This window comes from Chaetura pelagica, unplaced genomic scaffold (genome assembly GCF_000747805.2).
Source record: "Chaetura pelagica isolate M959 unplaced genomic scaffold, ChaPel_1.0 scaffold288, whole genome shotgun sequence".
In the NCBI taxonomy this organism is placed as follows: domain Eukaryota; kingdom Metazoa; phylum Chordata; class Aves; order Apodiformes; family Apodidae; genus Chaetura; species Chaetura pelagica.
Window position 1 is genome coordinate 1,637,118 of NW_009954190.1, and position 18,576 is coordinate 1,655,693.

The 18,576-nt window shown below is 39.2% G+C and overlaps 1 protein-coding gene across 1 annotated transcript in view; it reads left to right on the plus strand.

Annotated features, from left to right (window-relative positions):
• The window catches only part of KCNC2 (potassium voltage-gated channel, Shaw-related subfamily, member 2), a 96,922-nt gene that overhangs the window by 69,006 nt on the left and 9,340 nt on the right, over positions 1-18,576 (plus strand). Inside the window, exon 4 of the mRNA XM_010003078.1 lies at positions 17,407-18,337. Coding sequence (XP_010001380.1) covers positions 17,407-18,337 — 931 coding nt within the window. The remainder of the gene's footprint in view (positions 1-17,406; positions 18,338-18,576) is intronic.

Genomic DNA, 18,576 nt, shown 5'->3' on the forward strand with positions numbered 1-18,576 from the left:
TCCTCAGTTCCCACTGGAGGAGGTGCTCAGTATTTCACAGGATTGAGCCTGAAAAACTCCATATATTTGGCCATAGTTGAAGTTCAGCCACTCTCTTATTATATATGTATATATATATATATAAAAAAATAGAAATGGTGCCAGTTGTGCAAAATGGAAAAAACCCAACAACCCACCCTTGCTTTGTCTCACTCTGTGTCTGATTTCTTCTGGCGAGAAACTCTTGCATTCAGTGAGTGTGTGCCCAGGCCATTTGTCTGAAGGCCAGTTTTTGTTCTGGGTTGGCAGTGTAGTATTTTTGCAAGCTTCCCCCCTGCTATCACTGCAGCTGCACCTGGCAAGAGGAAGCAACCCACAATCTAAGAAGCTCATCAGAACAATAATGTCTGCTTCTCTTGACAGGTTAATTAATTGCATGCCATTTATTTTGTGTGGGATTTGGATGGTTTTGATACTTTGCTTTCGAGTGTTTTTCCCTGTAGGGTATGGAAAGACTGGTGCATTGTCTGCCTGTCTGTCACTTCAGATGGTGCTTGATGCAGAAAGAAGAGATGGAGAGGAAAAGAGAGGGAGAGTATGTTTGGGGTGTTAGAGTTAGAAAATCTTACCTGCTAGGAACTGGGTTATGGCTGACTGAAAACCAAAAAATTTATTTAATTAAATTTTTGGGTTTTGATGTCTGTCACAAAGCCCTTTGGAAAGCAAGGAAAGGTGGACTCCACATCAGTCCAAGGCTGTAGTTTGACTCTTTAGAGACTTTTACATGGTCTTTCACCTCACCTGTGAGCATTCTAACCCCCAGCTACTGACTGTTTTGGTGGGAAACCTCTTTCATGAGAGGGAGGCTAAAACAGAAATGACATTCCCTCCTGGAAAGACTGGAATTCCTAATGAAAATTTCACAAACAGTTTTTCTGTGAATAACTGCAGCTTTTCACCTCTTCGATTGCATTATCTTAGAAAATAAAGTAGCAGCATGCAAATGATGTGCTAGAGCTAAGTTTGTTGACCAGACATTATGGGTTTTCAAACTGGAACAGTTCCAGAGGTTGTATAACACCTCTTTATGTCCTCCCACCCAAAAAATATATTGAGACTTACGGGATTAAGAAGTTTGACAGTTTTCAATGTTCTTGGAAGATCCACTGCTACAAATAGTTTTAAAAGATGTGCCATGCTCTTGTATTAAGACTAGCTTGGATAACAGGGTAACATATCAATGTCCACATTCAGCATAAAGAAAGATATTATTAGAAATTTGTTATTCATATGCAAGTGTGTAGGCTTGGAGGGCACCTGTCAAACGTTTTGAGAGGAGAACTTTGTGTACCTGTATGTGGTACCAGAGCAGAAAGCATGCCCTGACATCAAGGGTTTGACTTCACATTAATGAAGCAGTTGCAAGTGGGCATATTTGGACCAAGAGATTAAAACAAACCAAAGCACAATGGAATTACCCAGGCACCTTGACTTACAACTGAATGCTATTCTCTGTCTAGGAATTTTTCATTTCATCTAGCAATGACAGAGAGTTGAGAGGTCTGGAGATCTGGGAAGCAGCCAGCCTCCCTGAGACATATGTGAGACTGGTTATTACTACTTGAACTTCAATGATTTTCATCTCTGTTGTATACGAGGAAGCTAGAAATAGTCCTTTTTTGGCTGTGGAGCAGTGTGTGGCCTGGGAGCTGCCTGCCCTTGCCATAGTGGTATGGAATTTATGCATCAGGAATCACTGGAAGCACCTGGGATCCAAAACCCCCCCAAAGGTGCCTGTTAGAAGACTGCAGGTCAAACACAATGATGTATAAGCAATCTGTATTTGAACTGGAAATAGCATATATTATAACCACAGCACATATGGAAAACATGGCATACATGGTAAGCCCTGCTTATGAATGATTTATTTATTTTTTTTAGGTTTTCATGTGTTGAAGGCTGGGGAAATGCCTGTCTGGCTGGGATAACATTTTCATCATAGCATATCCTTTACTAAAGAAAGAAGCAGCCATTTATTCCTAAAATAGACCAGAATGAAGACTCCTCTCTGCCACGTGCTGCAAACCAGCAAGAGCTCTCTGGTGCCTTAAATTTGCATCTATTTCCCCCAGGTTTCCAGGTTTGTCAAGACTCTCAAAAAGTCTCTGCTCTTGCTTGGCAAAGTAATCATGCACACTGCAAGTGGTAACTTTAATATTAGACTAGTGAGCATCCTCTCTCATAGTAGTGTCAGTCCAACACCCCCCAGAAAACCCACCAACCCCTATTTGAATAAAGGTTGATATTTTAATGCAGTTATAATTCTGAAAAGTTTAGGGAACAGAGAGGCCTAATGGTTAAGAATTGTTTGTGAGTAACTACTTTTGTTAGGAATCAGGAAGCTGTGTTGAACACAGTTGCCATGAGCATCCTGCTAAGTTTTTGATTTTGTTTTCAGTTTCCCCAAGAGTTATCAGGGCAAATTTCATTAGATATTAGGGAAGTGGGCTTTCATTCAAATCCTGAAGAAGGAAACCATCTGGAAAATGCATGATGAAATGATTTATCTTAATGTTCTACATCTCGAACTGCAGAACAGCAGAAGAGGAGTAAGTTGGTGAATGGGTTAAAATGTGATGAAGAGACAAGGTGAAAATGAAGGCTGAGTCTGTCACTAGATCTCTCTGCTTGAATGCTGTTAAATAAAGTTGTTTTTCTTGGCATACATCATTTTTTCAAGATGTATGACTGTCAGTGATATATAAACAAAGAGAATTTATTGCTCTTCAAATCAGTACTGGCAAGCCCTAAATAAAACCCCCATTTTGCTAGTTCATAAACACCACCAGTGACCCACCTCTGCTCCTATGTCGCATGCGTATTTCAGCAATGACACTTACAAATCCATGTACAAACAACACACTCCTTATTTAAGAGAAATATACAGACAGATGTAACCAGTCTTGAAAGGAATGTGCCAGCAGTAAATATCTCATGTAGACCTTGAACTGAAAATGGAAGCTGCCAAAAGTGCCTCCCTGCAGCGTTGCGTGCCACCCTTTTGCAAATTACATTCACAGTCCCTGATGAGCGCAGTCTGCCTGGTAGTGGCAGCAGTGGCAGTTTGTTCCCCTGGAGTTCCCACACTGTGCATAATCACCAGCTAAATTTCAAGTCATGTCGAAGAATCCCTTTACTGTGTGATTTCCCAACTCTAGTCTTCACCACAGAAACTCTCTTGAGAGAACTGCCTTCCCTTAATGCAAGTTTCCCCTGCATGCTGCAAATATTAGCTTTCCTTTCTGTGAGGATTGTTGTAAAGACACCAGCCCAAACTAAAACCAATGCACAGTAATTTTTCTTCAGATAGCATGAAATCCTAGTTGCTTGGAGCAAAAGCTGCCCCAGCCAGTTCAATGGCATGCTGACTCTGACACAAAACTGGTAAGTATTGGTATTGCTGGCTGCTTTACTGCAGATGAATTTTAACCATCCAAGACATCCAAATGTTTATACTGAGTTTATATTTCTTCCCATGCCCCTTTATGTGGAGAATTTAATAGAAAAGATTCTGGAATGGTTCCACTGTGTATTATCTATTATTGATTTTTTTTTTACAAGTAAGCTATTCATGGAAGATAAAAATAAATAAATGAGATTTGAAATAAAAAGGAAAATGATAAAGATACTTATTTTTTAAATTACTGTTGTACTTCTGCAAGAGATGTAGTTGTTCTACAAGGCAGAAGCACAGACGTTGGACAGTACCTTTCCCTGGCAAGTTGGGAAGGCTAGTTCTGAAGCTTGCTAGACTGAGGTGAACACTCTTTTCCATCTCATCACCCAGTTCTGAAGGCACATGCTCTGTGGTGGATTAATAGACTTGACACAGGAATTCGTTCCTCAGTTCTCCTGAGGTCCCAAGGCAAGTCCTGTGTGGTTTCCCTCTGCTGCTCACAAGCTCACTCTCATCAATAACAAGTGCTTGGATAAATTACTACAACCCTGAGTACAAGGATTAGTGTCAGTCCCTAGAGCAAGCTGATGATAAACCTCTAAGAAAATGTTAAACTAAATAATGTTGTCAGTGCAGATGCTTTTAAATATTAGGAATACAGTTAAAATTATTCTGTGTGCAGCTTCAATGCTAATGCTTGCAATGGTGATAGTTTAAAACATAATCTATGTATTAAATAAACATGTAAATTGGATTTGGGAATATTCACGTGTAAAGAGGGTTGGAGGAACCTCCTGGGTCTTTCAGTCCAATTCTCTGTTGTCACAGGCCCAATGTCATATAATCCCTCTTATAAACTTGTGTAATCTTTTTCATATGCTTAAACATGCTTCTCTCAGGATCTAGAGCAGGGACCTTAACTATCATATATCTCAGTTCAAGTATCTGCTTTGAACAGGGCAGGAATGAATTCTGAACATCACAGTTATCTGAGTATCCTAGTTGTTGTGCTGTTCGCTTTTCTCTTTCTTACATTCCCTTTCTCAGTTCAATTAAACTGTCACTTCTACATCCCCAGAGACAGGGGTAAGTGGAATTATAATGTATTAAAAGCTGTAAGTAAGCTACGTGCATTTTTTTTACCTAACTTTAGAAAAGCCTTCAACAAGATTCTGGTAAACTACTTGACCAATGCATTTTTTTTTTGCACTATGGAGTCAAAATATAGATGTGAAAGAATGTGTATGTAGGAACTAATGTTGTCTGGGGTGATGTGCTCTGTTTCTGAGAGCCTGGATAAGCCTAGCTGACTACTGTTGCAATGAATAATTCACTGTCTCTAAATTTAGCTTTGATCTATGTGATTGTGTTGTGAGCTTGAAACTTACTCACATACATCATACACAGGAGATTTAACAACCTTACCCTTTCCCCTCTCATAAAAACGCCCTTCTGACCTCAAACTGTTCTCCAAGTGCATCACTCTTTCAGCTGCACCAGAGAGTTGGGGTGCAGAGTTCATCAATTTAGGTATCTCAAAGATTTTTTTAAAACCTTGAAAGATTTCACAGGCGCTCCTGTGACTTCATGGAGGAATTCCAAGGACAGCGTCTTGCCTGGCCTAGAAAAAGGTTAAAGTTGAAATATTGTTTTCATTTTCTGGACTATCCAGTGATTTATCTATAGAAAGGTGTAAATCTTCCTCTGAAGAGGAACAGTTTTAATTTTATTAGATGGTAAATTTGTTTAATTAAGGTCAGCATTTATCCTATGTTCCCTTTCACTTTCCTGGCATCTAACTGATACTGGGGAGGAAGCCTTCAGCCTCAAAATGAAGCCAGGTTTGGAGGAAGAAATAATATCTTTCATTAGACCAGTCATTCAGTTGGAAAAAGCAGATGAGGCACATGTGGCCTTCGAATTCAAATAGAAAAGTCAGAGAAACCTCACAGAGGGAACCTTAGTGATAATTTAGTTCCAATGTACCTGTTTGGCCAGGGACATCTTCCAGTAGACCAGATTGCTCAAAGCCCCAGCCATTGTGGCCTTGAATACTTCCTTGGAGAGGCAATCCACAACCTTTCTGGGCAATCCTGGTGAGTTTTTGAGTGGAAGCAGAATACAAAGCTCGGAGTGGCTGAAGCAGGAGATCATGGCATAGTATTAGCAAGCAGAGGGAAGATAAAGTTGCTTTTGGACATGATAAACAGGGAGGTGGATGTGGCTTATGTTAGAGAAGAAAGACTTGAAAATCCTCCAGAAATGTGGAGGAAGGTAGAAAGATGCAGAGATTTAGACTTGGAGGAAAATATGGTTGGCTGAGCAGCCTGGGGCAAAGAGCCAAGGGCAGCCTGTGAAGTGAAGGCTGGGGCTGGAGGAGGACCCTGGAAGAGGGGAGGTGCATCAGCTTTGTTGAGAGAGCTGTGTGTGCAAATAAAGAGTGATTGGAGATACAGGACATAGGTATACAAATCAGGCAAGAACAAGTTGCTCAGAATGAGAGAGGAGGAAAGTCTAGGATCCAGCTGAAAACCTGGGGAGTAGAGCTGGGATTGAGAAAAGGAGTGAAGTAGAGGGAAGAGGCAATGGGATCCCTCCTAACTGAGCCCAGAGCGAGCCTAAGTTTGCTGTTCTAAAATCTAAAACCTTTGCCCTGGAATTAACCTTCATCGTGCTCAGCAGTGTCCCAAAGTCCACAGTACCACAGTCACTACAGCCAAGTCTGTCACTAACTGAGATACTACAGAGCAAGTTTTCTTGGTTAGTGAGTAGTAAGTCCAGCTGTGCCTCATTCCTGGCAGATCCAACATTCGGGTGAGGAAGCAGTCTTCTACACATTCCTGGAAATTGATTGATGTCAGGTGAGCTGCAGTGTTGTTCTTCCAGCAAACGTCTGAGTAGTTGAAGTGTCCCATAAGGACCAGCTTTGTTGACCCAAAGCTTCCCCAAGTGACCCGAGTATTGTTTTGTTGGTCACGTGGTCTTGGTTTTGTGGTCAGTAACATGTGCCTACTGTAAGGTCACCCTTGGAGATAACCTCTCTTGATTTTGACCCCGAGACATTCAATAGGGTCAACTTTATTGTATTACTGTGGCATAGATATGGAGCATTAAACTAGCGTTGCTTAATTAGCATAAGGAAGAAAGAGCTTGCAATAAAAAAAGAGACTTGGTAGTCAGCTGTTTGAAGTCTCTACATGCACTTTTGAATATCTTGGAGATGGCTCCATCCCTTTAATTTTTAAGAAGTCATTTGGTAATTTCTATTCCAGCACTTGCAGTAGAAGTCTTTTTATGTTGTATAGGAAAGACACAGGCCTGGAAAACTTGTAAATTATTCCGGGATGTTTTGAACAGATTTGAGATGGCAAAAAAAGGTTATATAGTTTGGTTATAAAGCTTCTCTGGTCAAAGCTAAGATAGGCTCTGTTACAAAATCTTTATGGATGTCAAACCTCAAAATCTTAAAGTTTTCTAAATTCACCTAAGTGTAATTTTAAATTAGGCCATCAGACTTGTTTTGAGTGAGAGAAAAATAGATGTAATGAGCCTGAATGCTTAAGTGAGACAGAGATGGTAAGGCTGAAAGTGTTTCTTTAATTTTAATGGACATGAGATTTATGTACTAGGCAAACTACAGTATAATAGAATTTTCATGAATTTGTCTTCTTAAGAAGTTCTCTCTTTTCTCTATTTGTCTGCATAAGTGTGAAAGTCTATTAATAATAAATAGTATTATAGTGAATATTTTTTTTGAGTTTTGACCTATTGAACCAAATGAAACCTTTTCATGATAAATCAAGTGCAGAAGAAAAGATACTGCCTGTGTCGTATTTCAAGTTGCCAGGTCCCAGAGCCTAATCTCTGCTGTAATAGTGTGAACAGCAGTTAGCCTAGGGAAGGGAAACAGAACATAGAGACTAATTTGTCTCAGCATGTAAATTTGAGATTGACTTAAGTGGGTCCTTCAAAATCTGCCTTCTTCAACCCTCCAGAGAATTTAATATTTTTGGAAGATACCCTCTTAGTAAAAAGGAGCCTCTAAATGTTTTATATCAGACCCAGAATATGGACTGAAAAATTCCTCATTTTTTTCACCTTTGCCTTGACTCCAAGAAGAACATCCATTGCATTTTTGCAGCCAACAGAAACATTTTTCCTGTTTCAGTGCACAGATTTATAGCAATGTTTAATGAATGAGTGGTAGTGGTTTGCTTATCAGGCTGTGTAACTGTGCAGATCTTTTCAATAACACAAGATCAAAGTGAGCCTTGCTGGTGCCTTTTTAAAAAATAATTCCTAGAATATAAATGCCAAATCTGGTTAAAAAATTCAGCACAGCTGGCTGTAAAACCTAAAACATTGCTGGGATAGTCACAGCTCTGAAAGATCACAAGTAAAACAAGCTTGATAGATTCAAGTGGATAGGAAAAGGAAGCTTCTGGAGGCAGTAAAATTGCTTTTCAGGCAGTTCTGCTGAGTCTTCAGGAGTGAAAAACAGTCAGTGGGATGAATGTTGTGTGTCAATGTGATATGTTTGACTTAGCTGCTCAATAGGACAACAAAGTCAGAAGATTCTGATTTCCCTATTTGGAAACCTCACTGGTGCATAATTTTCTTGGGCATAAGGCAGCCACGGATGGACTACAATGGAATGTTGTCTCAGGGACCCCCACTGCAAGAATTGTGGCTCCACCAATGAAACATTGTCACATCTGGCTCGGGTCAGAAATAGTTTGACCAGCAGGACTAGGGAAGGGATCATCCTCCTGTTCTCAGCGCTGGTGAGGCTGCACCTCGAATACTATGTTTAGTTTATGTTCTAGGCAAACTACAGTATAATAGAATTATACTCACTACAAGAAGGACATTGAGGTGCTGGAGTGTGTCCAAAGAAGGGCAACGAAGCTGGTGAAGGTCTGGAACACAAGTCTTATGAGGTGTGTCTGAGGGAACTGGTGTTGTTTAGCCTGGAGAAAGGGAGGCTGAGGGGAGACCTAATGGCTCTTTACAACTACCTGAAAGGAGGTTGTAGGAGATGGAGGTTGGTCTCAAATAACAATAGGAGAAGAAGAAATAGCCTCAAGTTGGGCCAGGGGAGGTTTAGACTGGATATTAGGAAAAAAAGTATTCACCAAAATGTTGTCAGGCACTGGAACAGGTTACCCAGGGGTGTGGTGGAGTTGCCATCCCTGGAGGCATTAAAATACCTGCAGATGTTTGGTTTAGGGACATGGTTTAGTGGTAGACTTGGCAATGTTTGGTTAATTATGTGACTTGATGATCTCAGAGGTCTTTTCCAACCTAAATGATTCAATGATTCTATGATATTTCCAGTTACTCAGCAGAGGCAAGGTTTTCCGTGCTGAGCAGCAGAACAGGTGTCCATCTTAGGATAGGTGTGTGAATCATTGGGAATATAAATGTAATTTAAATGCAATTAAAATACAGCATACTTTGTGACTCTGGATTTCTTTATGATCTGCTTTAAACTGTAGATGTGCCTAGGATTTCATAAGTCAGATATGTATCTAACTTAAACTAGTGTCAGACTGCTGATGTACCTGAGAGCTGGGTTAGAGCGACTTAACTGTGGATCTGGATTTCTGAAAAATGGCATTCGTAGCCTTGGTATTTGTTCTCCAGCTGGTAATGAGAGACAACTGCTTTGTAAAACTATGTCAAATGGGAAAAGAATGAGCAAGCAACAGAACATTTGTATTCCTGCTACTACATACAGATGGTAGCCAGTCTGAGCTGTAAATTCTCTTGTACTGTAAATCTATGCATAGCACATTACTTATAGGGTGTTCTTAAACAGTATATCGATAACAGTGTACTGATGTATGGCTTTTAAATTCAAATGTGACTATGCATAGAACCATAGCAGCAGAATGTTAATGGTTAAGCTGAATGTGAAATAATGGTAGCAGGAGAGAGTACAAATGAGGAGGAACTGTACTTGTGATTTGAAAATAGGAGACTTGTCTTTCACAGGATGAAAACTGAAATATTGGCCAGAACTCTACCAACTGTGGATTTATGTCTGAGAAATTATAAGGGCTAGAGTTTCTCAACTGAGATGTTAAGGTTGGAATGATAAATCTTTGTGTATACATTTAAAAAACAGCTTAATACTGACACTCTGCCTTACCCCCCCAAAAGAGGATGAGTTACAGAATTCTAGAGGCATGATATTGGTCTCTTTTTTTTTAGTGTCTAATACTTTATCTATCATGTTTTGCTTTTCCTTTGAAGATTTATTTGAAGTGCTGTGTCTTTATCTATTCCTCAATCTTTGGAGAGTGATAATGTGACATGTTATGATTTTTGAGTTTTGAAGCAAACTGGTAGTATATTAACCTTGAATTTGTATCTCAAATGTCAGTAGGTTGGTTAGTATCTACTGATGGTATTTGGTTTCTTATTCAGTATACCTAGATGCAATGCACTGAAAATGCATCACACCATAAAAATGTATGTGACTTTTCCAGGGTTGTTTTTTGTTTTGTTTTGTTTTGGGGTTTTTTTTGCTTCTTTACTTGCTCTTTGTTGGTTTGTTTGTTTGCTTGTTTGTGTTTTTGTTTGGTGTTGTTTTGGTTTTTTTTTCCCATGAAGTGATACTTTGCTAAGGGGAGCTTATAGCTAAGGAAGAATAATAACATTGAGCAATAGAGTAATAAAGAGACTGATGATCTGTTTGGTGAGATATTTGGGTTTGTGAAAAATGAACATTAGTATTTACATTTCACCCCACAGAACGTAAAACAATACAGAGAGGTAAGGTCATCACAAGAGCTCACTCTGAAATCACATTGTGATAGCCGGATGAAATTAAACAGAGGGAAAAAATCTATTGTATTAAAACCAGAAATTAGGACAATCTGTCAAATCTAAATCCAGTGACAACTCTCTTTAAATCTGGAAGTGGAATCTAATTCTGTGATTTAATTCCAATGTTAGTTGATGAATGTTAGTGTGAAGCATGCCATATACTTTTCAAATTCTTCAGCTTGAATAACATCCATAGTCATCATAGCTTCATTGAACACCCAAATCCATACATTTTATTGGATTTATTTTTTTTTTTTTTTACTTTGTTTTTATATAACTAAGAAGCTATAAAAATAGATTAAATCAGCATCACAAGGTAGTTGTGACTGACTGGAAACAGTACTTGATGTTGTCTTTGTTCTCTGTTTGACTGGAGTTTCATTCCTACAGAACTAGGGGGTTTCACAAAGGAGCTGAGGGCTTGAATTCTTCAAAGAATAAAAAAAGCTTCTGGAGACTATAACAGTACACATATATGGAAGATTTACAGGAGCAAAGATTTTTCTTTCCTGAACCTTGAGAGAAAAATGAGTCAATATCAGGATTTAATGTTTATGCTGAGAATAGTTACTTTTAGTATAACCGCTTATAACTGCCTTATTCTAAGAAATAGTGTCAATCTATGAGTCTTAGACTACATGTAGAAAAGAAGGTAAAATACAGTTTTGTAATCAATGCATCTGACTAAGCTTTTGCAGTCAGTGAGATTGGATGCATTTAATGCATAGATTAGCTTAGTTATGTGGTCAGACGGTGAGCAGGGGAAAGAAACTCAACCAGGTATTTTTTCAAATTTCTATTGTGTTCTGAACTATGAAGAAGAGCTTTACACTAACAGATATGCACATATGACAATGGAAAGAATTTTTAAATCTCCAAAGTATGGAAATTTATTTTTGCTTTTCAAAATGATATGATATTAAGAAAAAAAAACAACAAGCCTCATTCCCTCTTAAGGATTTTGTTATCCACCAGAAAAGTTACTCTTTTTTGAGGGTTCTGTTCCACACGAATGCTGAAACAAAGAACTCATGACTCTGAAAACTCCTCCACTTTTGTTCTTATCAGGAAAAATTAACAGCTGTTCAGTAAACTCTTTTATAATGAAAGCAGACATTTGGTTGTAATAGCAGGCAAGCCTTCAAAACTGGTTTAAGAAATAAAACACAATCTATTTTCTGTGCCCATCTCCGTATAGTTGCATTTTTTGTCTATGTGTGATGGGAGAGATTATAGTTTTTTTGAAAATTGCTGAAAATTCCAGCAACATGCACATATCAAGTTTCTTAATGTGCCTGTGAATATATATATATATATTTAATTGTAATCTTTTTTCTTTAGAGGCAATTTTGTACCTGCACTAGAGAATATTAAATGTATTTCCAAGGGCTTATTAAATATTAAGTAGTTTTCTTTTTCCGTAGTCAAGTGTGTCAAGGGCAAGCCTTCTAAGTCCCAAAATGAAACTCAAATAAACTAACCAAACCTTAACATCTGCTATTGAATACTCATGTTAGAAAATATATGATACACAGTGAAGGGTGTTGAAGGAGTTGGTATTGAGATCCAACCCCTGAACACATTGTATCCAGACAGGATACAGACTCTTTCTGGGAAAATACTGGAATGCTGTGAGAGATTTTATTTAAAACTTAACTATGAAACACAAAATAAGAGTGACTGTGACTACCAACAATTAACTGTGCATTGACCTCTTCACTGACTATGATCTGTCCATTTTGGAATACTAAACAATGTGTAGAAAGAGCCTTTCTTAGAGATGTGAGAATAAAGAGTTAAATGAGTCTGATTTTATTACTATTAATAACAAGCCTAAGTGTTAGGGTAAATTTCTAGCTCTGTAGCTGTTTTGTTTGGTCCTTGTCAAAGCTGATAAACCTTAGAATGGCTGAGGTCCATCACAGGACAATGTCAAGTAGTGAAACCTCCCATGTGTAGGCTCATGTTGGAAAGGAAACTCAAGCAGGCAGGCTAGATGTGAGCTGCAACATCTTCTGGCCAGGTGCCTTTTCCTGCTGTGAAATCCAGACATGGCCTACAAGACCATGGGCCATCCAGACAAGCCTACAAGTCAGGTCATTTGTTGACATGATTTTTAACATGATCTTACTTTCTTCAGGGCACTTTAGGAGCTATATGCAAAGTAAAGCACAACAGTGGATGCACAAAAGTTCTGATAATCCGCAGTCCTGGAATGGGCTGACATTTTTGAAATGGCTTTAAAGCCTGAGCAACCCCTGAGCAGCTCAGTTCCCCATGGGACACTGAATTAAAAACAGGAATCATAAAGTTTTCTACTTCCAACAAGGTTATCTGCAGGCATCTGACACTCACTTTAGATTTATGTGCTTCATCAAAAATCAAATTGTAGATGATTAATCCACTTACTGTGAACATTAGTATGACTCAGCAACACAGCTTGGCTGGTGATCCCACCAACTAGAGAAGGTAGAAGCTGGAACCTGTAGCAACATTGTCTGAAATATAATGCTGACACACACTAACAAAATGGGGTACTGCCTTCAAAACATGAGCAGAGGAAATCAGTAGTCTACTGAGAGCTTTAACTACTTAATGAGGAGTATTTTGCATGCTATAGGTTACATATTAAATGCTTTCATAAATTTTAACTGCTTTTTTTTTTCTGGGAAAGTTGAACTGAACTTCTTATTCATCCAATTTTTATTAATTTCAATTTTGAAAAAGGCTGGTTTGGTGACCCTGCAGTGTCTGTACAACCATCCTCTCAAGGGGAAAAAAGAAAACTGTAGTAAAGAAAGATTACTTTTATCTCATACATTGAAATGAAACAAACAAGAAACAACTACTTTAAAAAAAAACAACACATAACTTCAAGACATGAGAAAAGGATCATGATTATTTGGATCTTATTTGAAATTTTTTCTCCAACTTTTTTCCCCAATAAGCTTCAAGTCATGTGCTTGAACTGCAATATTCGGTTTAGAAAAGAGGGTTGATGAAGCTTTTCTACTGCACACCAAGGCTGAATTTGTCTTGCAACCAATCAAAACCTAAGTTTTAAGAACTTCTCACAGTAAGAGGTTGCTGTTGATTCAAACAAAAAATTGTCTTTTTCTGTGAGATTTCTGAAACAATGATCAGGCTATCTCCTTTTGGACTTGCATGCATGATACCCCAATTATTGGGGAAATAAGCAGGACTGAGGAAGAGAACTTGGTTTTTCCCATCCATGAGAGAATATGGGAGTTTGGATCTGCACTGATTTTGTCTGAAATGTGGTCCTTGCTCACATAAACAAAAACGAATGTGTTTTTAGAAGATCATTGACTTCAAATGAGAGAAGATAGAATTATGATGAAGCAGAGGGACAGAATATGATTAAATTGTATTTCTATAATTTTTGACAAAATGTCCCTTCTTGCATTGGCCATTGCATTTTCTTCCTGCGTGTTCTCTGAACTCTTCCTGTTGCAAAAACATCAAAGGTCTTCTTATGTGTAAGTTTTCATTGTGCCTGGTGCTGTGCAAACTCTGTCCAGAATGCCCTGATCCAAGAAGTTGACAGTTTAAAACAAAATACAACAAGAGATAAAAGGAATATGTTTCTTTGCCCTAAATTAGTGAATTATATGCTATAGTGTGTGTGGCAAAATGTGTATGCCTCATTGTTTTACATTGCTATGAATGAAAATTGAGGGATTATCACAGACATCAAGGCTGGAGAAGACCTTTGAGATCATCAAGTCCAGCCTGTGACCTAACACCACCACATCAGCTAGATCATTTTCCTTCAAAACTTAACCATAGACCTATAACAGTAGACCCTTACCCTAAACCCTTAACCCTAGAGACCCTGCTCTCCAATCTTACGTTCCTTTTCAGGAGGTTGAACACTGAGGGCAGCTGGACTGACTAATAAAGATGGAGGCAAAGAAGACATTAAGTATTTCAGCCTTTTCTTCATCCTTGGTTGCCATGTTCCCCCTCTCATCCAATAAGGAATGGAGATTCTCCTTGGGTTGCCTGCCCATCCTTCCAGAGGTGGTAAACTCTCTTTTTCTCCCCGAGTCCCAGCAAAAGCTCCCTGTTCAGACAGGCTGGTTGTCTTCTCTGACAGGTAATTTTACGGCACATGGGGACAGCCTTCTCCTGCACTTTTAAAACTTCCTTCTTGAAGAGCATCCAGCCTTCCTGGACCCCATTGCCCCTCAGAAATGACTCCCATATGTCTCTCTTAACCAGTGTTCTTAACAAAATTTCTGTCACCAGTTTAATAGTTTTCTTCTTGTCATGCGTGTTCTGACTTCAAAGATGATTGCCTTTAGGATAACAGAGTAGAATACTCAGAGGATTTTGGAAAAGACTGAGTGTTGATTTCTTTTAAGGATTCTAAAGTGCCATTGAATGTAGGTGCACAGTTAAAAGTTTCAAGCTGCTTTGCCAAGTGCCGAGTGCCGAGTGCCAAGTGCATTGTGGCCTTTCGCAGTGTCAGTGTTGAGAAAAAAGTAATAAATAGCTTGTCAGGCAGTTCTACCTGTAGGTAATCACTTCGTGTTTGGCTTTTTTTTTTTTTTTAAAAAAAAAAAAAAGGATCTGAACCAGAATGTCCTCTTTCTGAAATATAACGCAGAAACAGCAGATAATTCTTTACATACTATTAGACTCAGTGCACTGTTGAATCTACATTAAATCCTCATTGTATTTGAGTTGTTGGCAAATTTTAGTTTGGCTAGGTTGAATGTAATTTTCTATTCTTTTCAGACAAAAAAATGTTCACAGTTGCCTGAGATCACCAAAGTATCACTGTCAGAGAAGTTACCCAGTATTTTATCTCCTAAAATTTCCGATCCAGATTGAAAACTCCAGGGCTGAATTAGCTTCAGTTATCCTCAACCTCCACAGATTTTTTTATTATTATTATTTTTTCCCTCCTCCACTGTGTAGAAAGATGCTGGGAGGATGCTCTAGGAGCATTTCAAGGGTCATTTTTAGCCCACTGGTGGCTTTAGGGTCTGATAAATTCTCTATCCATGTTATTGAAAGGTTTTGCAAAGATCTGCTGAGGTTAACTCACTTAAGTAATATAAATCTGGTTTTATTTGCTGACTCTATTGTCTCACAACAGACTGAGGTTATTTTGTGTATGTTGGTGTCAGATGCCAGCAATAAATGAGCTATGAACATGCAGCAATTTTGTAGTTAAGGCAAGGCAGAAAACACTGGTAAAAGTAATCCAGACAGTGTGAGATTGTTTTGCTTAGCTCGTGACTTAGAGTTCAGACTGGATGATAAGTGTTCAGTTCAGTCCCTGAGTCAGTGCTTTCTGAAAGAGAACAGATTTAGAGCTTTTATATTTGAGGGGCTTGGTTTAATAACTTTGTTTTGCTGATTGAGGAAAGGAAGTCATAAACAAGCTGCAAATCTCTGATATGGGTTTTTTTGATAGACAGATATATCTTTTGAGTCTGAATATAATAAATTTGCCAGGCCTGAGTTGCAAATTTAAACTTGTTTCTCAGAATAAATGCAATTCTTTCTATCGGTTGTAGAGACAACATTTTACTGTCTACCTGATATTCCACATTGGAAAAAATGCAGCCATTCAGTATTGTACCAGCTGAAATTGACTCCTGTGGCACACAATAATAAATTAGTGTGCTAATATTAAATTTGGTGATTGATCCCCAAAGTACACAAAATCACTTTTGCAGCAATGTTGCAGCCTGGATTAAAATGATGGAACAGAGGCATTCTTGCTTATGGCTACTCTTCTGTCTCCATAACTAGATTTTTACAATGAGAGTGAAGACTTTGGTGTGGTAACATACCAGCATCTTGCTGCCACGTTTTCTCTTGCCCGTAGTGCTAGGACCTAGACTCAAAGCTGCCTTTTCTAGTAGGCTGGTTGTAGAGAACACCTTTGAAAATTTTCAAGTCTTCAGAAAGTTTTTTGCCAGGGTAATACTGGCTATAAAATGTTTATTAAGCTGAAAATCCAGAATAACAAAAACATTGATAATGTATTATAAGCCCTTACTCAGGGAGGCATTTAAAGATAACTGTGTATTCCTGTATCAGACATGGCTGTTGGATCAATAATATGGTGGTAATGTACTGCCACTTGAAAGAAGTTAACCATTGTAGCAAAGGAATATCTGCCCTCAAAACACATTTTCATTTGCTGTGTTTTACTGAGTGTAAAAAATGTTATGTTCCCTCCCAGCTCTTTGGCTCAGTGTTATATTTTTTTAAGATCCTGTCCTGGACATTTTCTTTTCTTCAATGCTTGACTGTGATAACTGAGCTGAAGATACAGGCAGTAAATGTTTTTTAAAAGAATCCTCTGTGAGGGCTGTCTCCATGTTATTTAGCTGTATTATATCTCTTCATATGTCTCTATTAGAACTGAATTTATATTTTCTGATTTGTTCACTTGTCCTTGATTTTAACTTTGATAGCAGGATTTTGTATCCTAACACATTGGCAAAGCTCTGCCACCACAGTGAGAGGAGTTCTGCTAGGTTTACTCTTGATCCTAACTAAGAGTATAAGTGATGGATGACTGCAAACTAAACAAGCTCTGCAACCAACTCTACCTATAATATGGAAGGCATTTTCTATCAGTAAATATCCTGTGTTTGCAAAGAAATGAAAATCCAAAGGAAACATGGTGTTTGGACCTGTTCCCAGGACCCTCTAAGATGCCCTTCAGGCTAGATGTGAATTCCTGAACCATAATCTCAAGACCATTAGGGTCAACACAGTTTTCCAGTGTGTGAGAGGTGGACAGCCTTCAAAATTGCTGTGGTTGTTGTGTATATGGGGACTGTTTGAAAGGTACCTTGACAAGTGAATGGATTTCAGATGATTTAGCACAGATCAGAGAGTTTGTTGCCACTTTCTGAATGAGTTGCAGCCTGTCATGGTGTCCATCTCCAAGACTCCTGGTCTATGTGAGAGAGCTCTTTGCTGCTGTCCTTTGGCCTAGGTGCAAAGTTTTATGCATATGGATTTGTGAATCATTTGGGGATGAACGAGGAAAAGATTTATAATGAACATTGACATCATTATTGACAGTGTTAATGTGAAGAGCTGTGTGGTTCTGATGTCTGTTTTCCCTCTTTTTGTTTCAGTTCATCGCCTTTGCCTCTTTGTTCTTCATCCTAGTTTCAATCACAACCTTTTGCCTGGAAACACATGAGGCTTTCAATACTATTATAAACAAAACTGAGCAAGTTGTGAACGGGACAGAAGCTGTGCTACAGTATGAAATTGAGACAGATCCTGCCCTGACGTATGTGGAAGGGGTCTGCGTGGTGTGGTTTACATTTGAATTTTTAGTACGTGTTATTTTTTCCCCCAACAAACTTGAATTCATCAAAAACCTCTTGAATATAATTGACTTTGTGGCCATATTGCCCTTTTACCTAGAAGTGGGCCTGAGCGGGCTGTCCTCCAAAGCTGCTAAAGATGTGCTTGGTTTCCTCAGGGTGGTAAGGTTTGTGAGGATCCTGCGAATCTTCAAGCTCACCCGGCACTTCGTGGGACTCAGGGTGCTGGGTCACACTCTGCGAGCCAGCACCAACGAATTTTTGCTGCTGATAATATTCCTGGCACTTGGTGTTTTGATATTTGCCACCATGATCTACTACGCAGAGCGGGTGGGAGCCCAGCCAAATGACCCATCAGCAAGTGAGCACACACAGTTCAAAAATATCCCTATTGGCTTCTGGTGGGCTGTAGTCACCATGACCACCCTGGGATATGGGGATATGTATCCACGGACTTGGTCAGGCATGCTAGTGGGAGCCCTGTGTGCTCTGGCAGGGGTGCTCACCATAGCCATGCCTGTGCCTGTGATTGTCAACAATTTTGGGATGTACTACTCCCTGGCCATGGCAAAGCAGAAACTGCCAAGGAAGCGGAAGAAGCACATCCCCCCTGCTCCTCAAGCCAGCTCACCTACCTTCTGCAAGACAGACTTGAACATGGGCTGCAATAGCACACAGGGGGACATCTGCCTGGGCAAGGACAACCAGCTGATGGAACACAACAGATCATCAGGTAGGACCCCACTGGAAATGCATGTCCTCTGAAAACACTTTATAGACCAGTATGCTTGGTAGGGGTCAGAAAGCAGCCAGTCTTTCTGCCAGGAGAAGATGTAGCTCCCACCCTTCTCCCCTCCAGTGTTTGCGTGTGTCAGTCTCATAGAGGACAAAATAGGTATAGCGATGTTCCCAAACCTCTATGTAGCTGGTCTATACAGTTTTGCTTGCTCTGTTGAGAATGCTTTCCTGCTG